The sequence below is a fragment of the Urocitellus parryii genome, chromosome 3 (assembly GCF_045843805.1).
Source record: "Urocitellus parryii isolate mUroPar1 chromosome 3, mUroPar1.hap1, whole genome shotgun sequence".
In the NCBI taxonomy this organism is placed as follows: Eukaryota; Metazoa; Chordata; class Mammalia; order Rodentia; family Sciuridae; genus Urocitellus; species Urocitellus parryii.
In genome coordinates this window covers 165555610-165581874 of record NC_135533.1, presented here as the reverse complement: position 1 = coordinate 165581874, position 26265 = coordinate 165555610, and the positions used below count along the sequence as shown (strand labels likewise).

The following is a 26265-nucleotide window of genomic DNA, read 5'->3' as shown; positions in this document are numbered from 1 at the left end:
TAAGAAGGGAGACTGGTTATAAAACTACTTAAAAAGAATTTTAAGGGTGGGGCACAGTGGCGCATGCCTGTAATCCCAGTGGTTCAGGAGGCTGAGGCAGGAGGATCACAAGTTCAAAGCCAGCCTCAGCAACTTAACAAGGTCATAAGAACTCAGTGAGACCCTGTCTCTAAATAAAATACAAAATAGGGCAGGGGATGTGGCTCAGTGGTCGAGTACCCCTAAGTTCAATCCCTAGTACCCCCCCAAAAAAGAATTTTAATGATGTAAGGAAATTTCCACAGTGAAATCAAGTGAATAAATTGTATTTACAATTAAAAAAAAAAAAGATTGGGAGACTGGGCTGGTGTTGAATGGAGGCCTACCCTATCTTGTATACATTGTTAAACAATCATCGGAGTCCTTTACCCAGATCTGGAAGGGTCAAGCACATGAATGGCCACAGATGTGCACTGGGCAGGGGACACAGCTTTGTCTGCGTTGCCCTCATGGGCTCCTATACTGCAGAGCTCTGGAGGCACCTTCTCATTGTGGTCTCGTGCTCCACCCCGGGAACTGAACAGAATGGAAGATCAAGGCAGGGGTGAAAATCCAGGCCCAGCCTGAAGTATGCATCTGTAGATTTCTGGCCCAGATCATGGCCACTCACCTGACAACATGCAAAACCTAGCCTACCCTCAGCAGACCAAGAATCATGGCAGTATCCACTCTGTGGCCTAGCATGCCAATTACCAAAGAGACAGGGTTTTGTGGATGTTGCCAACCTACATAAGGGCATCTGACGAGTCTGCTAAGCTTGCGCTCCTCCTGGAACTGCTCTGTGTGACTGTCAGACGAAGCTGTGATCCAGTTGACAATATAATATCATTCAGGTCATCCGTTCTCTCTCAGAAGCATCACATCCTTCCTTCAAAATCTGGGCAGGTTGAGTTAATGACCAGGAAGCAGCCCAAGCTTTTAAGCCGGATGTAGGATGTCATTAAGCCCTAAGTGCAATTTACGTGAAGGCATTTTTGTGTGTGTGTGTGTGTTAAATTCGGAACCTGCCTCTTTTTACAGTTAGGTGACTAATTCTCTTTGGAGGCATCAGAAATAAACTTCTTAAGAGCACTATAGGCTCGATGTGAAAGAAGCAAGCATTGAAGAGAAGAAACCAACTTTGGAGCCATATTGCAGAGCCCGTCTCTCTGGCATCTCAGAGATGAGCCTATTTCAGGACCCACTGCGGTCCCTTCCAGAATATTTCCAGTCTAACTTGCCCAGTCCATGTTTTTAAAAAAAGCTAAATTATATCATCCTGAGAGTTAAAAGAGATTTCTTCCCTTATTCAACTCACATCTGTGTGGCTTTAATTTGAGCCAATTTCCTTTTATTCCCCCTTCTCTGGACATGGGAAAGATCTGGTCAGCATCTTCCACATACAAGGGCCTTTAATCAAATTACTCCTTACTTGCCTTTTCTTCAGGCTAAACAATTCCACTTTCTTTAACCTTTCTTCGCAGGATTTATTTTCCATCCTTTTAATCATGTCGGTTGGTCTTGCCCTGGACCATCTCCAGAGGGTCTTCCATATAATTTTAGAAAGTCATTTTGTCTAACAAAACAGAATCCTGCGCTTTTTTTTTTTTTGTAGTGGGGATTGAATCCAGAGGCACTTAACCACTGAGCCCCATCCCCAGACCTTTTTTGTATTTTATTTAGAGACAGGGTCTCACTGAGTTGCTTAGGGCTTTGCTAAATTGCTGAGGCTGCTTTGAACTAGCAATCCTTCTGCCTCAGCCTCCCAAGTCAATGGGATTACAGGCAAGTGCCACCACACCCAACTAGACCTTTCTTAATGGTATGAATGTACAGAATCCCTTTTGATAATAAAAATGTGATCCTAGAGCTCTGATTTTTTTTCTTCATTTTCACTGAAAGTTTTGCTAGCATTCTTATGGAAGGTGTTTCTTAAGATTAATAGTAGCAGCCGATCTTCTGGATGGCTTACTATGTGCTAAGAAACTTACTAAATTTGATCTTTTCAAGAACTTTAGAAGATAGGTTCTACTCTTACAGATGTTGTACAGATGAAGAAACTTGAGTTTTAGGAATCTGGAATAGTTTGTCCATGACTAGCCATTGAGTAATGTTGAACTTGGGCAGTTCAACTTACCTATGCATTCGGTGATTAGCTGAACTTAATCCTAGTGCATCGGAAGAGGCTTATTAATAAGAATTAAATCGTTAATATTCATCAAGCTCTTATCGCGTGCCAAGAACTGTTTTGAGCACTGTACCCTGAGTGTTGTGTCATTGTCTCATATTTACCAAAACCCTATCAGGTAGATCCTCGTATAGTTATTACCATTTTATTGAAGGGCCTAGAGGCTCAGAGAAGTTAAACAACTTGCCAGGATCACAGAGCAAGTGAGGAATGAAGGTAGAATTCACACCCAGGCTCTTTGGCTCCAGGATCTACCAGATTTACTTTAAATCTGTTCCTCATTCTATAGTTCTTGTCAGGGAACATTGTAGAAAGGATTCTTATCTGAGGTAGACTCCAGTAAGTCCTGCACAGCCCTTAAATGGAGAGTGGTCCAGGTTAGCTGAGAGACCATAGCCATATAAGCCCCTGGGAGGTGTCTGCGGGTTCATGAGTCTTGCCAGCAGCTCTTCCTACCCTTCTGTGTCCTTATAGCCCCCACCTGCTTTGGATCCCAGAGCATTTTTCATTGATGTGGATTTTTTTCTCCCCTCTCTGGTTCTCTGTTCAGCTGGAGGCTTTTTATTCCATCTTTACCACGGAGCAGCAAGACCACGTGAAGTCGGTGGAGTACCTCAGAAATAACTTCCGACCGCAGCAGGAACTGAATGACAGGGTGGTGTCCAAGTCTGCCATCCGGGACGCCTGGAACCACGACATGGCCGACTTCTTAGAAAACCCGCTCGGGACAGAAGCATCTAAAGGTAGAGTTGGAGAAATTGTCCTGGAGGAAGTTACTTTAAATTCAAAGGAATTCAAAGCCAGCCAAGAATTGGAACTTGGTGTAAGAGTGTATCATTCTCTGCTAGCTGAAACTGGCCTTGGGTGATAAATAGAAATGGCTGTGGGAAAAACGTGGGTCACATGGATATGTTACAAATTTCCCTTTTGGAACCCTGTGTGGTGATGTATGCCTGTAATCCCAGTGGCTCAGGAGGCTGAGGCAGGAGGATCATGAGTTCAAAGCTAGCCTCAGCAAAAGCAAGGCCCTAAGCAACTCAGTGAGACCCTGTCTAGAAATAAAATACAAAATAGGGCTGGGGATGGGGCTCAGTGGTCGAGTACCTCTGAGTTCAATCCCTGGTACCCACCCCTCCCACCCTGGAAAAAAACAGTTGCGCATTTGGGTCAGATGAGGTGGTGCATGCCTGTTATCCCAGCAGCTCAGAAGGCTGAGGCAGGAGAATCACAAGTTGGAGGCCAGCCTCAGCAACATAGCAAGGCCCTAAGCAACTCAGGGAGACCCTGTCTCTAAAATATAAAAAGGACTTGGGATATGGCTCAGTAGTTAAGCGCCCTGGGTTCCATCCCCAGTATTACACCACGCCAAATTTGCCCTTTTTTTTTTTTTTTTCTGATCTTCAGGATCTTTATTTTTTTATTTTTTTTTTATTCGTTGTTCAAAACATTACAAAGCTCATGACATATCATCTTTCATACATTTGATTCAAGTGGGTTATGAACTCCCATTTTTACCCCAAATACAAGTTGCAGAATCACATCGGTTACACATCCACATTTTTACATAATACCATATTAGTGTCTGTTGTATTCTGCTACCTTTCCTATCCCCTACTGTCCCCCCTCCCCTTCCCTCTCATCTTCCCTCTCTACCCCATCTGCTGTTATTCAATTCTCTCCCTTGTTTTTTTTCCCCCTTTCCCCTCACAAACTCTTATATGTAATTTTGTATAACAATGAGGGTCTCCTTCCATTTCCATACAGTTTCCCTTCTCTCTCCCTTTCTCTCCCCCTACTCGTCTCCGTTTAATGTTAATCTTTTCCTCATGCTCTTCCTCCCTGTTCTGTTCTTAGGTACTCTCTTTATATCAAAAAAGACATTTGGCATTTGTTTTTTAAGGATTGGCTAGCTTCACTTAGCATAATCTGCTCTAATGCCATCCATTTCCCTGCAAAATCCATGACTTTGTCGTTTTTTAGTGCTACGTAATACTCCATTGTGTATAAATGCCACATTTTTTTTATCCATTCATCTATTGAAGGGCACCTAGGTTGATTCCAGAGTCTAGCTATTGTGAATTGTGCTGCTATGATCATTGATGTGGCAGTATCCCTATAGTATGCTCTTTTAAGGTCCTCAGGGAATAGACCGAGAAGGGCGATAGCTGGGTCAAATGGTGGTTCCATTCCCAGCTTTCCCAGGAATCTCCATACTGCTTTCCATATTGGCCCCACCAATTTGCAGTCCCACCAGCAATGTACAGGTGTACCCTTTTCCCCACATCCTCTCCAGCACTTATTGTTGTTTGACTTCATAATGGCTGCCAATCTTACTGGAGTGAGATGGTATCTTAGGGTGGTTTTGATTTGCATTTCTCTGACTGCTAGAGATGGTAAGCATTTTTTCATGTACTTATTGATTGATTATATGTCCTCCTCTGAGAAGTGTCTGTGCAGGTCCTTGGCCCATTTGTTGATAGGGTTATTTTGTTATCTTATTGTTTAATTTTTTGAGTTCTTTGTATATTCTGGATATTAGGGCTCTATCTGAAGTGTGAGGAGTAAAAATTTGTTCCCATGATGTAGGTTCCCTATTTACCTCTCTTATTGTTTCTCTTGCTGAGAAAAAACTTTTTAGTTTAAGTAAGTCCCATTTGTTTATTCTTGTATTTAACTCTTGGGCTATAGGCGTCCTATTAAGGAATTTGGAGCCCGACCCCACAATATGTAGATCGGAGCCAACTTTTTTTTCTGTCAGGCGCAGAGTCTCTGATTTGATATCAAGCTCTTTGATCCATTTTGAATTAACTTTTGTGCATGGCGAGAGAAAGGGGTTCAGCTTCATTTTGTTGCATATGGATTTCCAGTTTTCCCAGCACCATTTGTTGAAGATTCTATCCTTTCTCCGTTGCATGCTTTTAGCCCCTTTATCAAATATAAGAAAGTTGTAATTTTGTGGATTGGTCTCTGTGTCCTCTATTCTGTACCATTGGTCCACCTGCCTGTTTTGGTACCAGTACCATGCTGTTTTTGTTATTATTGCTCAGTAGTACAGTTTGAAATCTGGTATCGCTATACCTCCAGATTCACACTTCCTGCTTAGAATTGCTTTTGCTATTCTGGATCTTTTGTTTTTCCATATGAATTTCATGATAGCTTTATCTATTTCTACAAGAAATGCCATTGGGATTTTGATTGGCATTGCGTTGAACCTGTAGAGAACTTTGGGTAATATCGCCATTTTGATGATGTTGGTTCTGCCTATCCATGAACAGGGTATATTTTTCCATCTTCTAAGATCTTCTTCTATTTCTCTCTTTAGGGTTCTGTAGTTTTCATTGGATAAATCTTTCACCTCTTTTGTTAGGTTGATTCCCAAGTATTTTATTTTATTTTTTTTGAGGATATTGTGAATGGGGTGGTTTTCCTCATTTCCATTTCAGAAATTTTGTTGCTGATATACAGGAATGCCTTTGATTTATGTGTGTTGATTTTATATCCTGCCACTTTGCTGAATTCATTTATTAGTTCTAGTAGTTTCTTTGTAGACCCTTTTGGGTCTTCTAGGTATAGGATCATGTCGTCCGCAAATAGTGATATTTTAAGTTCTTCTTTTCCTATTTTTATGCCTTTAATTTCTTTTGTCTGTCTAATTGCTCTGGCTAGTATTTCAAGGACTAAATTAAATAGAAGTGGTAATAGAGGGCATCCCTGTCTTGTTCCAGATTTTAGAGGGAATGCCTTCAGTTTTTCTCCATTTAGAATGATGCTAGCCTGAGGCTTAGCATATATAGCTTTTACAATGTTGAGGTAAGTTCCTGTTATCCCTAGTTTTTCTAGTGTTTTGAACATAAAGGGATGCTGTACTTTGTCGAATGCTTTTTCTACATCTATCGAGACGATCATATGGTTCTTATCTTTAAGTCTATTGATGTGGTGAATAACATTTATTGATTTCCATATATTGAACCAGCCTTGCATCCCAGGAATGCACATCCCATGGTGCACAATTTTTTTTGATATGCTTTTGTATTCGATTCGCCAGGATTTTATTGAGAATTTTTGCATCTATGTTCATTAGAGATATTGGTCTGTAGTTTTCTTTCTTTGAAGTGTCTTTGTCTGGTTTTAGGATCAGGGTGATGTTGGCCTCATAGAATGAATTTGGAAGAGCTCCTTCTTTTTCTATTTCTTGAAATAGCTTGAAAAGTATTGGTATTAATTCTTCTTTGAAGGTTTTGTAAAACTCCACTGTATACCCATCCTGTCCAGGGCTTTTCTTGGTTGGTAGTCTTTTGATGGCATGTTCTATTTCTTCCTTTGTTATTGGTCTGTTTAAATTGTGTGTGTCTTCCTGACTCAATCTGGGCAGATCATATGAGTTAAGAAATTTATCGATATCTTCACTGTCTTCTATTTTATTAGAATATAGGGTTTCAAAATACTTTCTAATTATCTTCTGTATTTCTGTAGTGTCTGTTGTGATATTGCCTTTTTCATCTCTTATGTTAGTAATTTGAGTTTTCTCTCTTCTTCTCTTCATTAGCATGGCTAAGGGTCTGTCGATCTTATTTATTTTTTCAAAGAACCAACTTTTAGTTTTATCAATTTTTTCAATGGTTTTTTTGTTTCAATTTCGTTGATTTCCTCTCTGATTTTAATTATTTCTTGTCTTCTGCTATATTTGCTGTTGTTTTGCTCTTCCTTTTCTAGGATTTTGAGATGTAGTGTGAGTTCATTTATTTGTTGGTTTTTTTCTTTTTTTGAGGAATGAACTCCAGGAAATGAATTTCCCTCTTAAAACTGCTTTCATTGTGTCCCATAGATTTCCGGTATGTTGTGTCTGAATTGTTGTTTATCTCTAAGAATTTTTTGATTTCCTCCTTTATGTCTTCTGTAACCCATTGATCATTCAGTAACATATTGTTTATTTTCCATGTGATGCAGGATTTTTCCTTCCTTCTTTTATCATTGATTTCCAGTTTCATTCCATTATGATCAGATATGGTGCATGGTATTATCTCCACACCTTTATATTTACTAAGAGTTGCCCTATGGCATAATATATGATCTATCTTTGAGTAAGATCCATGTGCTGCTGAGAAGAACGTGTATCCACTTGATGATGGTTGATATTTTCTATATATGTCAGTTAAGTCTAGGTTATTGATTGTGCTGTTGAGTTCTATAGTGTCTTTATTCAGTTTTTGTCTAGAGGATCTGTCTAATGGCGAGAGCGGTGTGTTGAAGGCACCCATAATTATTGTGTTGTGGTCCATTTGACTCTTGAACTTGAGGAGAGTTTGTTTTATGAACGTTGCAGCTCCATTGTTTGGTGCATACATATTGATAATTGTTATGTCTTGTTGGTGGATGGTTCCTTTTAACAGGATATAGTGTCCTTCTTTATCCCTTTTGATTAACTTAGGTTTGAAGTTGATTTTATTCAATATGAGTATGGCCACTCCTGCTTGCTTCCGAGGGCCATGTGAGTGGTATGATTTTCCCCAACCTTTCACCTTTAGCCTGTGTATGTCTTTTCCTATCATATGAGTCTCCTGAAGGCAGCATATTGTTGGATTTGTTTTTTTGATCCAGGTTACTAGCTTGTGTCTCTTGATTGATGAGTTTAGTCCATTAACATTTAAGGTTACAATTGAAATATGATTTGTACTTCCAGTCATGTTTATTTATTTATTTATTTTAGTTTGGCTAGTTTTTAGTTTTTGGTTATTTTCCTCCCCCTTTACTGAGATACCTCCTGCTGTTAGTTTTGGACACTATTTTTCCATTCCTCTTCTTGTAGAATTTTGCCCAAAATGCTTTGCAGTGCTGGTTTTCTGGCTGCGAATTCTTTTAGCTTTTGTTTATCGTGAAAGATTTTAATTTCATTGTCAAATCTGAAGCTTAATTTTGCTGGATACAGTATTCTTGGTTGGAATCCATTATTTTTTCAGCGTTTGAAATACATTGTTCCAGGATCTTCTTGCTTTCAAAGTCTGTGATGAAAAATCAGTCATTAACCTAATTGGTTTACCCCTGAATGTAATCTGCCTCCTTTCTCTCATAGCTTTTAATATTCTCTCCTTGTTCTGTATGTTGGCTATCTTCATAATTATATGTCTTGGAGTTGGTCTATTACGGTTTTGGATGTTTGGGGTCCTGTAGGCTTCTAGGATTTGGCAATCCATTCCATCTTTCATCTCTGGGAAGTTTTCTAGGATTATTTCATTTAATAAGTTGTCCATTCCTTTGGTCTGAACCTCTGTGCCTTCTTCTATCCCAGTGACTCTCAAATTTGGTTTTTTGATGAGATCCCATATCTCTTGGATAGATTGCTCGTGAGATTTAAGCATCTTTTCTGTGTTGACTGTATTCTTTTCAAGTTGATAAACTTTGTCTTCATTAATCTGATGTTCTGACTTCTACTTGATCTAGTCTACTTGTAATATTCTCGTTAGCGTTTTTAATCTGGTTTATGGTTTCTTGCATTTCTAAGATTACTGTTTGTTTTTTTTTTTTTAGGATCTCTATCTCCTGGTAAAGCTCATTCTTTGCAGTTTGAATTTGTTTAGTTCATTTTCAAAATATACTTTCAGTGCTTGGACTTGCTGTCTCATGTCTTCTCCAATATTCTGTTCCATCTGAGTTAGGTATGCCTTAATTTTTTTCCCTGTCCATGTTTCTGATACTTCTAGGTCCTCCTGTAGATTTAAGTTGTCCTGCATTATCTGTAATCCTTTTTTCCCTTGTTTTTTTCATGTTGTTCACGTTACTTTCCAGCTCTGTTTGACTGCTTTGTAACTGCTTTCTCATATACATTTGTTTTGGCTTTGTATATCTCTGTTGTCTCTCCTTTGTGGTGGGAGATTATGCCTAGAGATGTTGGGCTTTATTGTACTTTAGAGCTGATTCATTCAATTTATAAAGGGTTTCCGGATTCTGTATGCATATAGTGATTTGTTGTTTGTTCTTAGGACTTTAGGTTAGGTGCTATGAAGGTATAAGGATTAGTATGTCTTGGCTACTTTAGAAGGTTGCTCTACTGAAGGGGGATACTAACCGTCAATTGGATCAGGGTGTTGGTAGTAGCTAGGTATTTAGGAGCACTATAGATGGCCTCTAAACATTCACCTATTTGCATTTATACAGTTACACGTAATGGAGGACGTAATGCTTGGGATGAAAGTTGGGGAGAAGGGGAAAGAAGGTGCTCTTGAACAGAAAGAAGGAGAGGGAGATAGATAGCATTGAGGAAAATGGAAAGAACAATAAAACTTGGAAGGGGAAAAAAAGAGGGAAAAGGGAAGAGAAAAAATAAAATAGAATAAGAAATAAAATTAGGTCTTAGAGATCCCTTTTCTTCTCTTCCCGTAGGCAAAGCTGTGCCCTCTGAGCTGAGTTTTGCATTCAATGTGTCAACAGCAATCCCTGTAAGGCAGCTCCTGGGAGTCTCTCAATCCTGTTGGTCCAGAGCCGTTTCACTTCTACGGCCCCTCCTCCCCTTCCTCCTGCCAGCCAGCCAGGTCCTGCTCACCGAGGCGGTTCCCCAAGGATCTGGTTACACTTTCAGCCCCACTGTTTGCCCTATTTCCTGAACGACTGAGCACTCTCTCTGTCATTCATGTAAGCCCCAGTGCTGTGGAGCTGTGGTCTGGGAGTCAATAGTCTAATTTTTCCGGACCCCTTTGGTGGGCACGCCCTCGGAAGCTGGCGGCTAAGACCTTTGGTGTCGCCACTGGTGTTAATGGGAGTTGGGGGTTGAGGATCCCCTCTGCTTCCCTCTGCCCCTACAATCACGACCACTCCGCTGGCGGTAGGAGGAGTTGGGGGTCAGGAGTGCCCTCTGTTTCCCTCCGCCCCTACCGTCACGCCCTCTCCATTGTCGGTTGGGGGAGTTGGGGGTGGGGAGTCTTCTCTGCTTCCCTCTGCCCCTACAGTCACGCCCACGTCACTGGCGGTAGGGGGAGTTGGGGGTCGGGAGTCCCTTGGCCCTTACGGTCACGCCCACGGAGAGATTTTTGAAGTTTCCTGGTTGTTTGTATCTGATGTGGGTGGGAGTCACACACCTGCTAAAGTAGATTCTGCTGGGAAGGAATCTCGTTGGCCGAACTTTGGTGACTTCCCCTCTCTGCTATGGCGGGCCCCTGGCTCCTTGCCGGAGTGTCCGACTGGCTTGTCTCTGGTCTGACTCAATCTCTGGTTTTAGTTCCCAGTTCGCTATTTCATAAAGGCTTGGTTAGAGTCCCTTCACATGGCCTCCTGAGCCGGGCGGGCGGGGCCGTTAGCAGAGCCGGCAGGGCCGGGGCGTTTGCCGGGCCGGGCGGGGACCCTTCTCGGGGCCGTTTGCAGAGCCGGGCAGGCGGCGGCCGTTAGGCGGCGGCAGGCGGGACTGGACCTCTTCACTGCGTGGCCAAGATTCACTAGTCTGGGACAAACTGTCACCTCTAATAAACTTACTAATTCCCAGCAGGTCTCCTTTCAGTGGAATTTTGCTAGAAGTTCCTCAGTAGGTAGAATCTAGGTGTATTAATGGGTCTTTCTGATCCCATTAATGTGGAGATACTGAAAGTGCTGCTTCCTCCCCGGCCACCATGTTGGGTCCCTCTGATCTTCAGGATCTTTTCCAAATTTGCCCTTTTGACAAGTAATAAATCAGTCATCCTCTCTGCATTTTTACCTTGTACTTCAAAACTAGTGCCATTTAAACAATACTTTTGTGGAATTTCTCCATTTTTCTCTGAGCTCAACATCATTGCCTTTGCATTACTCCCAACCCCTTGTGTGTGTAGCTTTCCTGTTCCTCTTCACAGCAGCAAATGCTCCAGGTCCGCCTCTGCACCCCCCACTGGGAAACCCCTTGCTGCTTAACACTATTCAACAGCTAACTCCCATATCTGATAAGCAAAAGTTTATCTTCCCGAGCATCTTGATATTTTCCATTTCAGCTTTCTCGCATGAAATGAACATGTGTTTCCTTTGGTGTGAAGAGAGGGGCATTTCCTAGCTCAGTGCCCCCTTCCTTCAGAACTGGGTGACCTGGAAAGAGCTTTGTCATTTATCAATGTGGGTGTAAACTGTGGTCTTTGGTGTGATCAGTTAGCTGGGCAGATTTTGTTTCAAGAGCATCTCCACACCCAGCTAAAGGACCAATTTTTAAGTATGTGAATTCTATAGGAACCAGTGGGTCATTGCTTGAACACACTTTTTTGAGAACAAGGATCCCATTTCCAGACTCTTCTATCTGAACATGAGCTGGAAGAAGAGGGGGGCATGTGACCCTTCCCTTCCTGCTTCTCTGATTTTTCTCCTAGCCAGCTTTCCTCAATTTCAACTTAAGATCCAAGTCATCAGAGCTGACACTGTGTTGCCGGCATTACTGTGTTGGGGCATTGGGAGAATTCAGAAAGCTTAAAACCCGTGAGAGGTTTCAGGTCAGGTGGGCATGGAAAACCTCACTTGGGATACTTTTTTTTTTTTTTTTACTTAGCTAAAAATTAAAAAATGAATAAGCTCAAGAGACTTTCTCCCAAGGGAACTTGCTTGGGAGAAGGAGGACTCTTAAGAGATATGTAGAAGGTGAAGAATTTATATCTCAAGTGAGTACCAGATTTGGTGGCTCAGAATTGCTGAGGCTGTGGCACTGATAAATAGGTTGAGCCTGCAACAGATACATCTGCTGTGTAGAGAGAGAGAGTGGCCTTTATTATCCAGGACAGAATGGAATGGTTTTCCTTGCATTAAAGTGTCAAACTGGGCAAGATCTTCTACCAAATAGGCCTTCTCTGAGTTTGGCCCGTGCCATGGACCCGTCCTTAAATGTGGAGAATTACGTTTTATAAGGCTTATTCCAAATATCCTTATACCCATTGCTGACTCTTAAGTTGTATGAATATTAAAATAATTTCTTTTTTGTATTTTCCAGGTTATTTTAATTAATTAATTTATTTTTTATTAGTTGCTCATGACAATACAATGATCTTGACATATCACACATTTGATTCAAATGGGGGTATGGATTTTCATTTTTCCACGTGTACAGTTTGCAGGATCAAGGGACAGAGAAAATAGAGATCCGGGACACAGTTCTGTTTTTTAAACCATTGGGGAGTGTAAACTTTCTCTTTACCCCCCTCCCCCCCAGGTAATTGAGTCAGTGAAATAAACTATAGGCAGATTCAAATGGGGAAAAGTCTACTAATGTATTGGCCATACAGCCACATCACTCTGAAGAAGATTGAGTATCCAAAAATGCAGTGGGGTCTGGGAGCTTGTATACTCCCCTCAGATGGGAGAGGGGAGAGGAAATGATGTCTGGCAAAGGCAAATGTGTCCTTAAAGAATAGATAACAGCCTGTGACGAAGTCTGTTGGGCATGTTGCCAACCCCTAGTCTCCTCCCCTGGGATACAAGTTAGTTTTTGCTGGCTGGTGAGATTCCCAGGGAGGGTAAGCATGACCATGGAGTTCCTTCTAGAGTATGTGTCTGCATGCAGATAAGGAGAACCCAGGGAAAGCAATTTGGCATCCAATTTGGAATCCAAAGTAGCATATTTGTGAATGTCATTTCCTGAACTCCTTTGATATTTTACTTTATTTTGTTTTGTTTTGATACCAAGGGTCGAACCCAGGGGTGCTTTAACGACTGAACCACAATTCCAGCCCTTTTTTTGGTGTTTTTATTTTGAGATAGGGTCTTGTTAAGTCCTTAGAGCCTTGCTAAGTTGCTGAGGCTGGCCTCAATCTTGCCATCCTCCTGCCTCAGTCTCCTGAGTCGCTGGAATTATAGGTATAATCCATGCCCAGCCTTCAACATTAGAGTGTCCTGCACACACAGAAAGGTCACATGGAATATGTGCATACCATGATAAATATCCCCAAACTTAACACACATGAGTCACAAGTGCCCAGATCAATAAATCAACATCCCCAGCCCCTCAGCAAACTCACAACCACCTGATCTTGATGTAACCACTGCTATAAAGTGGCCTGGCCTGTTTGTACATTTCATGTACCTGGAATCACCTGGCGGTTCCTTCGGTGTGTCATGCTGCTTTGGCTGCCTGTTGGTTTTGAGTGTCCCTGTGTCGTTGCCTGTAGATGTGGTTCTTTCTTACTGCTGAATTTCTCAGTGTTGACTGTTCCAGAATTTGTTTACATCTTACAGTATACACGAAATCCTGGATCATCCCCAAGTTTTAGTGATTATGAAAAATTCTTGGGCATGCTTTTTCATGAACATAGAGACTCATCTCTGTTGGACATATATATATATATCCGGGGGTAAATGGCTGCATCCTAAACTGCACATGTTGATATTTGGTTAGGTGTTGCCAGACCGTTCCAAAAGTGATTGTGTATATCACTTTACACTCCTCCCTGCAGAACAGGAAATCTGCTTTTTTTTTTCTCCCCAATTCTGGGGATTGAACCCAGGGCCTCCTGCATGCTAGGCAAGCATTCTACCACCAAACTGCATCCTCAACTCTCCTTCTTTTCTTTTTCTTTTTTTTTTTTTTTTTGGTACTAGGAATTGAACCCAGGGCCACTAACCACTGAGCCAAGTCCCAGCCTTTTTTTTTTTTTTAGAGACAGAATCTCACTGAGTTGTTTAGGGCCTCACTAAGTTAATGAGACTGGCTTTAAACTTGCCATCCTCCTGCCTCAGCCTCCCAAGCCACTGGGATTAAAAGTGTGCGCCATGTGCCCCCTTCTATTTTTTTTTTAACATGCTTTTTGGGAGAGCATGATGTACATAAAATTCAAGTATCACAAATATAGAGTCTGGTAAGTTTTAGTAAATCGATAGCCCTGCCGCCCTAGCTATTGTCTAGGTATAGGGCATTTGATGGCCACGGACAGTTGTGCATGCCCACCCGTGGTCAGGGCTTCCTCCTGTCCTCAACCCCAGGCAACTTCTGGTCTTGGTCTTTCACTTGGTGGTAGGATTTTAAGAGTCAGCCTCGTTGTGGCATATAGTAGGTCATTGTTTTTATTGCTGAATAGTATCTCTGCTTGTGGTTTACTGATAGCTTTATTGAGATACAAAGGGTACACTTCAGTGGTTTGTAGTGTATTCACAAGGTTGTATAGCCATCACCAGAAACATGTTCATCACCCCAAAGTATCTCTAATCCCATGAGCAGGTCACTCCCTCCCTGTTCTTCTTCCCCTCAGCCCTCCCCTGCTCTCTCCCTCAGCCCTAGGCAACCACAATGTATTTTCTATTTCTAAGGATTTCTGTGTTAGGCAGCTTTTCATTTCTGTGACCAAAATACCTGACAAAAACAACTTCAAGAAGGGAAGTTTATTGGGGGCTCACCGTCTCTGAAGTTCAGCCCATGGTCAGCCTACTCCATTGCTCTGAGCCCAAGAGAGAGACCATGGTGGAATGGTGTGGCAGAGGACAGCTGCTCAACTCATGAGCCAGGAAGCAGAGAGAAAGAGATTCAGGCACCAGAGTCAAAAGTTAAACCCTGAAGGGACCAGGTGACCAGTGACCAGATTCCTCTAACCATGCCCCATCTGCCACTAGTTACCACCCCATCCAGTAGTCCTTTGAAATTACTAATCCATCAAGTGGATTAATCCACCAATTCAGTTATAGCTCTCATAATCTCATGTCATCTCCAACATTTGTTCAACACAAAAGCTTTTGGAGATACCTTACATCTAAATAATAGCAATTTGTTTATTCTTGACATTTCATAAAAATAGATCATAGAATACTTTAATCTCGGGGTTCTTTCACTTAACAATTTTTTTATATCCATGCACATAAGAGCATGTATTAAAGATTAGTTCCATTTTTACTGTCAAATCATGTAGCATTATCTGTGTATACCCCATTTTGTTGATCCAAAGATTTTGAAGAAGATTTCAAAATTTTGTTGATCCGTGTATTAATTACTAGGTATTATCTTGTTTTCTTTCCACTTTTTTCCTATTATGAATAATTTGCTCTGAACCTTCACATTCAAGTTTTTGTGTAGATATGTGTTTTTACTTCTTTTAGATATAAATTCAGGAAAATTGTTAAATCCTGTCATAATCTTAAGTTAATAGTGTTGAGGAATTGACTGTTTCCAAGTTGGTGGCATCTGTTTATATTCCCATCAACACTGTATGAGAGTTCCAGTGTCTTTGCCAACACTGGTTATTGTGCATCTTTTCAAATTTAGGTGTCCTAGTAAATGAGAAGTACTTTTCTTCTATATTTCCCCCGCCCCTTTGGTACCAAGACTGAACCCAGGGGTGCTTAACCACTGAGGCACATACCCAGCCTTTGTTTGTTTGTTTGTTTTTTTAAGAGACAGGGTCTCCATGAGTTGCTTAGGTCTTTGCTAAATTGCTGACGCTGGCTTTGAACTCACGATCCTCCTGTCTCAGCCTCCCAAGCCTCTGGGATTACAGGTGTGTACCACCATGCCTGGCTGTTATGTACTTTTTAATTTTACTCCCTTAGTGATTAAGGATACTACTTTTTGCTTCACATGCATCTGTCACGGACCCCTACCTGACCAAATGTTCTACCTTCCCCCTCCCCTCCAAAGAAAACTGGAGTAATTCAACAGGGCTGTAGGTCAAAATCCCCCCACAGATGCTAATAGTCTTCAAGAATCCTGCAGGACTCAGATGACTGACCTTAGAGATGGAAACAGTAAAGATGCAACACAGCCTGCTACAGAAAACAAAAGATTTTGAGAAGATTTCAAGAAGACGAGGGTGGTATTCTGCAATCTTTGGGTAATTCAAGATGAACAAAGCTTATTGGATTGACATTCTCTATTAAATCATTATGGATAGCTTTCAATGCTCAAGAAAACTATGATGTTGTATACATTTAGTGGGCTGCTGTCACAGAAGAAAGGAAAATAAATTAATGATGGAAGGCTTGAGTTATTTAAAAACATTCTTGGCTAAGGGCCAGATAGTGAATATTTTAGACTCTCTGTAGGCCCAGTGGTCACTGTTGCCATGATTCAATGTAGCCATAGCGGCAGGAAGGCCGCTGCAGACACCTTACAGATGAATAGGTATAGGAAAAATCTTCCAGGAAAACTTGAGTTACACAAATAGATACAGAACAGATTTGGCCTGGGAATCCCAGTTTACAGACCCCTGCTCTAGGGAGGGGGTGGTCAGACTAAGATGAAGAAATCATAGGTTTTTTTAAGGGAAATGCTTAATGTCTTACAGGTAGTCATGGGGCTGGGGCTGCAGCTCAGTGGTAAAGCACAGGCTTAGTGTTCTTGAGGCCCCATCCTCTGCATTAAAGGAAAAACAAAATGGTGGTAGTGCCCATGACTGAGTTGATCAGTTTTGCTCTTCGATTCCACTGCAAGACCCTAAGAGCAATTAGAGATTTTTTTTCAGCTTGGTCATGGTCTACTTACCAAGTCCCCTTATCACTTGATCATCTTTCACATCAGAGGTGCAGCCAGAGCCACAGAAGACGGAACATAGTCCCTCACCACCCTGTTCATTCCCCTGGCTCTGACCATGAACTACAGCACAGTTGTGGTGGGCGCCTGAGGAAATGCATCCCCATCCTGCCCTCTGTCAGGATGATGGAAGGAACTGGAAGAGAAGGAACAGGATTCAGCCTTTCGGTGCCAAGCAGGAGAGACGTGGGCACCTAGGATACCAAAGGGAAAGGAAGAAAAAGTCATCTTAATATTGGATTGTTGCTGAAGAAAGACATAATGGGTGTCATCCGTAAAGAATATAACGCTTTAGTTTCCAGTAAATGGAAACAATATTTAGACTCTGTGGGTTGTTTGAGGGACATCCGATCCGCCACTCTGCCCTTTATCGGTAAGGAACTTGGACAGACTTTAGGATTTAATGGGCTGTCATTTCGGTTATTCTGCAGCCTGTCCCAGGCACATGGAAGAGCATTCTGTGATTAAGTGCTGAATACCGTCCATTGTGAAGATATTTGGAACAGTGAATGGCGAAAAATAACTTTGCTTCCAACAACATGAAACATATGGTTTATTAATTTAACGAAACCTGTTCAGCCCACAGTGGAATCAGAAGCACTTGATCTGATAATTTGATTTGATGGCTTAATTAAAGTGACACTGTGTAATGTAATAAAAGCAGAGGAAATAGAGAGGACACTGGGCTGCCTGCATACCCTTCAGTCTCGTAAGTCTGTGCTGGTTTTTTTGGAAAATGGTTTTGGCTTCTGCTGATGGATGTCTTTTTTCAGCTCCATTTTTCAGTGCTAAAGATTGCCTCTTGTTTTGTCTAAAAGCAGTTCTTAAGGACACACACCTCCATGTGAGAATGCCTGAGTAACTAGCCGGTTTTAAATCAGAATACATTGAGGAAGAGTGTCACGTTTTCTACCTAAATTAGCAAACAGAGAAGTAAACCCATGATTGCTTTAAAAAAAATAAGTTTGACATGAAATCATCACTTTTTTTTTTTTTTGCTATTTTTGGAGAAAATACTAATGTTTTTCTATTTTCAGGTTAATCATTTTTAATATGCTGGGGTTACTTTGTCTTACTAAAAGAAGCTCTGATATAGATGCTTCATTCCTCTATAGGCAACTTCCCACCCAGAAATTCTTCCCCAAAATTGTCTTTTTACTTCCAGAAACTTTCAGGACAGGAAAGCGCTATGACCCTGAATATTCCTAGTTATCTTACTTTTGAAGATTCTGTCCCTTTAAAAAAAATGGGGGTACTATAGATTGTACCCAGGGGTACTTAACCACTGATCCACACCCCCAGGCCTTTTTCTATTTTATTTAGAGACAGGGTCTCGCTGAGTTGCTTAAGGCCTCACTAAGTTGCTGGGATTACAGACATGTGCTGCCATGCCCGGCTCCTTGGATAGTTTTTTGTTTGTTTGTTTGTTTTGTTTTTTTAATATTCATTTTTTAGTTTTAGATGGACACAATATCTTTATTTTTATGTGGTGCTGAGGATCAAATCCAGTGCCTCATCATGGTAGGTTAGCGCTGTACCACTGAGCCACAGCCCCAGTCCATCCTTGGACAGTTTTAAGCAGTGCTACAGAATGACCTGAACAGGGATGTGAGCCTATCACTTTGTGTGGACAGTGTTGGCAGAGGATTTGGAGTCCACAAGACCAGCTGGAGACTGCCAGGGAACATTCTAGGTCCGCTGAGGATTACCATGATAGAAACAGAAGTGACCTGCTAGGAAGGGATGTTGGAGCATAGCATTTGGGCAGGGATGAGTGGAGTAAGCTAAGAGAGAAGTGAAGTCTCAAGTCTCTCCCTAACAGCCGAGGGATCGAGCACCTACAGAACATAGTGAACTCACCCGGAGCCTCTCAGCCAAGTGGTGGTGAACCAAGATCCTCTGCATTCCTTCCATCACCTGCAGGACAGAGGGGATCCAAGGGCAGTGGCCTCTTTGTTATAGATGTCATCAGGTGGCTTGAGCAACATCATATATTACTCCTGAATGAAGGGGACTTGGAACTAAACATACTGCTGGGATCTAATGCTCTTTCCTTCCTAAGAAGGGACCACTGGCCTCCATCATTATCTACTTGGCTTTATCTGTTTTGTCAAGTTATTCTGGGGGCTCAGGACACTGGTCACTGAGGCCTTGGTCAGGGGTTCAGTATCTGGGAGGCAAGTGCACCTAAGTAGGGATTTGGACGGTGAGACCTTCTAGGAGGGGGAGCTTGTGCAGCCTTGAATCATCAGAACACAGCCGGGTACAGCCATCGTTAGTGACTGATGGGCCAGTACAAGGCAGTGTTAGAATATAGATTGGGGCTGGTCGCAGTGGCACACGCCTGTAATCCCAGCAGCTGGGGAGGTAGAGGCAGGAGGATGGGGAGTTCAAAGCCAGCCTCAGCATCAGTGAGGTGCTAAGCAACTCAGTGAGACCCTGTCTCTAAATAAAATACAAAATAGGGCTGGGAATGTGGCTCAGTGGTTGAGTGCCCCTGAGTTCAATCCCAAGTACCAAAAAGATATAGGGAGAGATTTGGGAGTCAGTCGAAGCTGGACTCCAGTCCTCAGCCAACCATTTACTCCTACGCAACCTTATCCAGTTGGCATCTAAGCCTTTGTTTCCTTGTTTCTAAAATAGAAATACCTCGAATCAGCCTCTGACCTTTTAAATGAGGCAGTCACAGGACAGATAGTGCAAGGTCTGGGACATGGAAACTAGTCTGCAAATAATTGTACTTTTTGGTCTGTCGAATAGTGGTGGCCTCTTTGCACCCTCAGAGCCACTATATGACACAGACATTGGAGAATGCATTTCAGAAGGAGGGGATCATGCTTCCTCAAGGAAGAGTGAAGCCAGGCTCTTTGCCCTTGTGGCAGCCTGCCAGGGAAATCCATGGCCCCTAATGTGATCTACCAGCTAAGTCCTGCCCGCTGCCCAGACCGTCTTCCTCGTCACTTCCCTTGGCTTCCTCTGCTGCAGTCCTCAGTGCTCAAGAGCCTCAGGCTCCTGTCCCATCTAGAATTGTCCCCTCACCCCGCCCTGTCTCTTGGAAAAAGGGTACTATAATCACTGATGATCCTTCAACAAATATTGTATTGAACAGATGAATGGGAAATGGATGGGTTGATGCATGAAGGTGTGGGTGGATGGATGGATGGATGGATGAGTGGATGGATTATTAACTCTTGCATGGCAGGTGACCAGGATTAGAAGATTATTGCCACAAGAGTTGGCACAACCAGGGCATTTGATGTTTCGCCATGCTAGGCGCTCTTGTGGGGAGAACATAGCTAGGCATTTGGAATTAGATTCCATGCCATTTCTAGAACCTGCAGTCAGAGGCATCAGCTACTTGAGAAGCTGTCTTCCACTCGGACCATAAAACACTTTGGATGGAAACATTCATCCTGAGAGGTTCTTTCCCTGCTATCCCAAGGAACAGCCCAAAGGCAGAGAGTTGAAGACACCTAGGGTGACAGGGACCATTGTCAGGATACTCCCAGGTACCACTGCTGTCATGGCTTGGGAGTTGTTGAGCTGAGGCAGGGAACCCACAGGAGGGGCTGTCAATCATTTTCAAACTTTATACATATTACCTCATTACTTAATCCTCTGTCTCCAGGCAGGTGGGCAGAGTTTGATGCTCAAGGCCAAGGTAGCATCCCTCCTCCTGTTTCTGCTTTGCTTTGCTCACCAGAATTTTCTCTGACATTGGGTTTATTTGCATGGGCACCTGTGAACAGCAATCTGAAATTAATAAAGGCCAATAGCATCCTTCCTCCCAGAGTGACATGCCTTCCCTTCCTTGCTAACTAGCATTCACAGCCCGTGAAGCATGAGGCTCCGGGATGTTTGCATGGCGCTCCTCAGAGCCACAGGAGGAATGAAGCCAGGAGACAAGACTATTTATCTTCCCCATTCTTCCCAGTTTTTATTCTCAAGCTGAGGCGATTGAGGTTGTTTTTTGGTCAGGTACTTTCCAAGAATACGGAAAGAACCTTGCTTTCTTGTAGCATAAGAAATAGTCTCACCTGCCTGTCCCTGAGAATCAAGGAACATCTGTGACCACCTAGCAGAGGGGACCCTGGCCAGTGGTCCTTTCCTCTTAGCACAGGCAGTGGCCCGGTGTTTTACTCTTGGGCAGTCTCATGGTTCCAAAGCCCCGACTTGAGCTGGAATGAATGTCTTGGCTGTCACATTTCGAATCTGTGCCTGTAGAGAGAAGCCTCGGCCTGTATATGACACTAAATGCTGTCAGGTGTTATCAAGTGCACAGACACGTGTGGTTTCTGCACTTCCCAGAAGACAGAAGCCTTCTCAATGAGAAATGTGCTGACCATTTAAAGTGGCAGGTTATCATCTGCCAGCCGCAAAGCCCAACTCCTCCAGCTAATGGACCTGTTTGCTAGAGGCAGCCACTGGACAGCTGTGTCTCTTGTCTCTTCCTTGTGCATCAAAATCTGCTGATTTCCAGCCAGGAACACTAGAGGGCGCTGCCCATTCCTAGTCTAGTCTCCATGCAAATGGCTTCCTGTTTGCTTCTTGGGACCCCTTGACCAAGGTCAGTTACCTGAACACAGAAAAAAAAAAAAAAAAAAAACTAAAACAATACAATGTAGGGCCATCCTTACCAAATGACAAGTTGATGGATCCAAATGTTCCATTAGGGGGTTGCAGTGAGGTTGGAATGTTCCTACCACTTCACCCCAGCAGCAGGTAGCTAGGAAGAATCAGAGCTCCAGAGCCAGTCTGGTGAATGTGTGGTGTAGGGTCAGGTATTCCTTTCAAGTACAGTAGGTACCAAGCCTGTTTCTAAGAAGGAAATTATTTTAAGGGCCAGATGGAAAACAAATGAGGACATCTTGACCAATTCAATCATAATCATCTTAAATAAGTTATTTAAATGAAAGACTAGCTTAGCCCATCTGTGTGAGTGACTAGCTGATTTCTTGCCATGGCTGTTGGGATCACTTAGCTGGCTTATAGGCTCTTGGATCTTGGATAGTGTTTGGATATCAGTCTCGCATCGCTAAGGGCAGCTTTCGGGCTCTATTTTAAGTGACCCAGCTGCTTCTTTACCCAGCTGCTTCTTTACAGTTTTAATATCATCTTAGCGCTGCCACTCCAGCAGCTCAGGAGGCTGAGGCAGGAGGATCAGGAGTTCAAAGCCAGCCTCAGCAAAAGCAAGACACTAAGCAACTCAGTGAGACCCTGTCTCTTAATAAAATACAAACTAGGATGTGGCTCAGTGGTCAAGGGCACCTGAGTTTAATCAGGAGTCTCAGCCAGGGGAAACCCCTGTAATACAAGGGTACTGGGTGTGTGCCTGCCGTTGCCTGGTCTCTGGTACAGATCCCATGACACAGCCAGGCAGGGGGAAGCAGAGGAAGGGAAGAGACACTGTGCAGAGGAAGCTGCATTCAGTCTAGGTGGGGCCTGTCCACCTCTTCTCTCTTAGCAGGCAATCACAGCATTTTAAAGTTGAAGGCAGAATCCAGGACGCGGCTGTTAATGTCCATTGGGGCTAGGAAGATGCATTGTTATGAACTTTGTCATCCCCCTAGCACTGAGCTGAACAATGCTTTTATTTTCCTGCTTAGGACAGGGACACCTCCCATGGCCTTTAGCTTGCAGAGGAAGAGAGACATGGTGTAGGGAAAAAAGACTGGAAGGCTCTGGGGTGTCAGGAATAGCGTAATGTGGGAAAGTCTAAAGCACAGGCCCGCTCGGGGGGCAGGAGAATCGCATTTCAGCCTCTGCCTTCCCCGGCAGTGCCTGGTGCTGCTAGGAGAGGCCATTGCACGGTGTGGGAGAAAGTTCTCGTGCTACAGGTTACATCAGTTAAGACACCAAAAACTTCAAGCTCTAAAGCAGTTGTCCTAGTGCTTGGCAGAACTTGGGGCGACTGAAACCAAGGTCTCCCACATTGCAAAGTGGACATCCAGCACAGTCTGGCCTCCAGAGTCAGACCCACCCTAGGAGGTACCCTGGCTCCCCACCTGCTGGCCTTGCGACCTCATCTCGACCCAGTCCTTCTCTTTCTATGCTCCCAGACACACTAGCTTTCTCTCCAGGTTTCCCCCACGGGGTCTCTGCAGCCCTTCTCTTTGTCTGACCCACCCAAGCTTCTTTCCCTGTTCACTGTATTAACACCAATTTATTGTTCAGATTTATTATTATTTTTTTGTGTGTTTGGGACTGGGGATTAAACCCGGGGCCTTGTGCATGCAAGGCAAGCACTCTACCAACTGAGCTAAATCCCCAGCCCCTCATTGTTCAGATTTCAGCTCCAAAATCCCTCTGCTCAGCGCGACTTCCCTAACCCACCCTGCCAAATGTAGATCAGGGTCCCTTATTAAATTCTGATACAGAGCCCCTATAACATCTTCCTTAAAAGCATGCGTATTCCTTAGTGCCATGAACATTTACCGTATTTCCTTGCATAATCAACACAGATTTTACCCCAATTTATTTTGGCAAAAAAAAAAAATGGGTGCCACCATTATGTAAATATTTTTTCAAAAAATTCTGCCAGTTATTACTTAAAAATAATTTATTACTAAACCATCTGTGGTGCAAGATCAGGATGTGTGGAATGTTGGTGAATATATTCAATGCAGTGGCGAGTATCATGTGTGTCAAATACAGTAAGCTTTCGGGTACCCTTGTAGCCATTCCAGTGGATCCCATGGTCCTCTTGACATATTCGTCCATTTTATGTGCATAAAGTAACATATGACTGGTTGTATGGGAAGCTGATTATCCTGAGATGTGATCAAATTGTTTTAAGATTCTGATGTACTAATTTATCTGCTTCTTGATGAAGACATTTAAATTACAAGATTTAGCAGCAGGTCTAGTAGCTGTTAGACTCAACTAGTGATGTCACACTGACCTTCTAAAGCCACTAAATCTTGTTGACATTTGAAATGTAAGAAGATGCTACATTGCAGAGATTAGTGAATACCTGTGTGCTTCTTCCCCATCCAAGTGGGTGAATTCTCCCCAGAGACCCTAAGGAACCTAATGTTAAGAAGGTCTATTTTAGCTGGGCTTGTGGCACATGCCTGTCATGCCAGCAGCTTAGGAGGCTGAGGCAGGAGAATCTTGAGTTCAAAGTCAGCCTCAGCAACTTAGTGAGGCCCTAAGCAACATAGTGAGATCCTGTCTCTAAATAAAGTACCAAAAGGGGCTAGGGATGTGGCTCAGTGGTTCATTGCCCCTGAGTTCAATCTCTGGTACACCCGTGCCCACCCCCTGCCAAAAAAAAAGGAGATTAAAATTAAATGACTGGTATCTTTTCTCCTGCTGGACAGCCATCTGCAGGAGATCAAGGGCCACACCAGCCTATATTCACTTTTATCCCACTTCCAGTTCTGAATGCTCCTTCTACTGTGTGTCCTTGGCCCCACTCAGCGACTTGGTCTCTCTGGACCCCAGTGTCTTCATCATTATTGGGGAAGATACTCGAACCCACCTTTTGGAGTCGGTTACTGTGGGCATGTGTTACAAAGTCGGGGCTTCTGAGAAACTGAGGCAGCACAAAGACCCCCCTCTTCACACCCCGATTCTTGCTATCAAGTCAAGATTTCAGATATGTCACTCAGAGTAGCAGGAATGAGTTCATTGAAGAGCTCAGAAAAGGGAAAAGGGACACTCTCAAGGGAAAGAGCTGGTCCTCTCAGAGAAGAGAGGGAGAATGTGTCTCTCCTGCACTCCAGTTTTATGGGGAATCCCACAGAAGTTTCCAGAGATTCCTGCTCAGGTCCAGCTCTTAACTTTTGACTGACAGCAAAATGTCATCAGACTTTCAAGTCCCTGATGTTAGGGCAACTCTAGGTCACACATGCTCACCAGTTCTAATTGGATTCTTAACCTGCATTCTTACAGATTTTATGGTTAGCAGGAACCATCCTTATCTCCAGAGTTTAGGGATCTGGTCACAGAAGCCTCTCCCTTCAGGGTAACTTGGGTCTCTTATCAGGTTACCTTGGGCCTGCATTTCTCCTGCAGTGAACAGGTAGCTTGCTGAGGAATATGACATGTCCTGTCCTCTGAGGCCAGGCAGCCAGCACTGCAGGCAAATTGCTTCTTGGAAAAGAAAGTGTGTGGGGCTCAGCACCGTGGGCCCACTTTATGGAATTACTCTCCTACCTTCATGTTCCCCCAGCCTCACCAGTCTGATCCTAACACGTAGGTGACCTGACATGCGTGCTCAGAGCCAGGCCAGGCGGACGCGCTGCGTGCACGTGGGAGCTAGATAGCTGTCACTCAATCACGTCTGGAAGTTGTGCATCCCAAAAGTACCCGAGGTGGGGTTCTGCTTTGATTCCCTCCTTTCGGATTCCAGCACCTTCCTCAGGGCAGTTTGCCCTACATGAGCTCTTGGACAGTGAAAGAGGTGACACCCCAGAGCATGGAGCTTCCTGATTTGAAGTCCTGCAGTGGCCCACTGTTGGGGACTTTGTGTTTACCCAGATGACTTTGATACAGTCCTTCAAAAAGAGAAATCCTTCCCTGAGGCCATTTCTTTGCAAAGCTCCTGAGCCACAGAAATGACAGACATCAAAACAGTCTGAAGTAAGGCTCCCAGCTCTGTCCCACCCTGTTCCCCTCTGCTCTTGGAGGAGGAGACAGCCTGCTCCCTCTTGTCCTGAGCCAGGCAGGCCCCTCCCCCACAGCGCTTGCCAGCTTGGGTCCAGCTTGTTCCTCAGAGGCCATTCCTTTGTGGTGGCTGATGTCACAACCCCCCTTCACCATAGTGGCTTCCTTTTTTGTTGTTGTTGACAGCATTGTGAAATGGGAAATGAAGGCCAAACCACTTTGTTTAAGCAGCCTGGCTCCCTGTCTTCTGGTCCCTAGTGGGCCTGAGGCTTCAGGTGTGAAGCTTGAGGGGCCAGATGCTGGGAGGGGTCGGGAGGAGCCTTACACTCCAAAGAGTTGAAGGCACTTGGAGATGACACTGGCCTTCAGACGCAGGGCTTCACATAGTTTATCTAAAGCCCCAGATGAAGAGCCTGGGGTGGGGTGTTGGGGGGAGACTTAGCATTTACTTGTGGAACTGCTGAGAAAATATCCTTGACATTGATTTAGAATCAGAGGACCTTGGGTGCTCTGCTAGAAGCCTCTTCATTGTTTAACGAAGCCTTGGATCATAATTAAAGGTGGTTCAGAGTGCAGACAGAAATCCTCAGCTGGCAGCTAGCGCCATCCCAGATGCCTGCGAAAAGCAATCAGACCCTGGTGAGACTGTAATCAGGTCTTTGAGAAGGGAGATGTCGGGGGCACCTCATGGGGGATATCTGTGTAGTGAACTGGGTGTGGCACCTTCTGCATAGTTAACAGTCTTCAATTTTGTGCATGATTTAGGCCAGCAGAAAACCCACCCAGCCCTGGGTGCCAGGCAGCTGCAGGTGAGGTGAGCTGAGAGAGGCGATAGGGAACAGTGGGGACTGTGACAAACAGGAGGATACACCCTTAGTCTCAAAGAGATGATTGTTCTGCTGCTGCAGCTAACACTGCTGCATGTAGATGCAGACTCAAATTACCAGATGTATATATAAAAGATACCAGTTTTTTAAAAACTGTGTGGGCCTAGGAGCTTGCTGCC

At 43.5% G+C, this 26265-nt stretch overlaps 1 protein-coding gene across 2 annotated transcripts in view; it reads left to right on the top strand.

Annotated features, from left to right (window-relative positions):
• The window catches only part of Ptprg (protein tyrosine phosphatase receptor type G), a 715889-nt gene that overhangs the window by 580124 nt on the left and 109500 nt on the right, over positions 1 to 26265 (top strand). For both annotated transcript variants that reach the window (XM_077796194.1, XM_077796193.1), the window contains exon 8: positions 2757 to 2949. In XM_077796194.1, coding sequence (XP_077652320.1) covers positions 2757 to 2949 — 193 coding nt within the window. The remainder of the gene's footprint in view (positions 1 to 2756; positions 2950 to 26265) is intronic.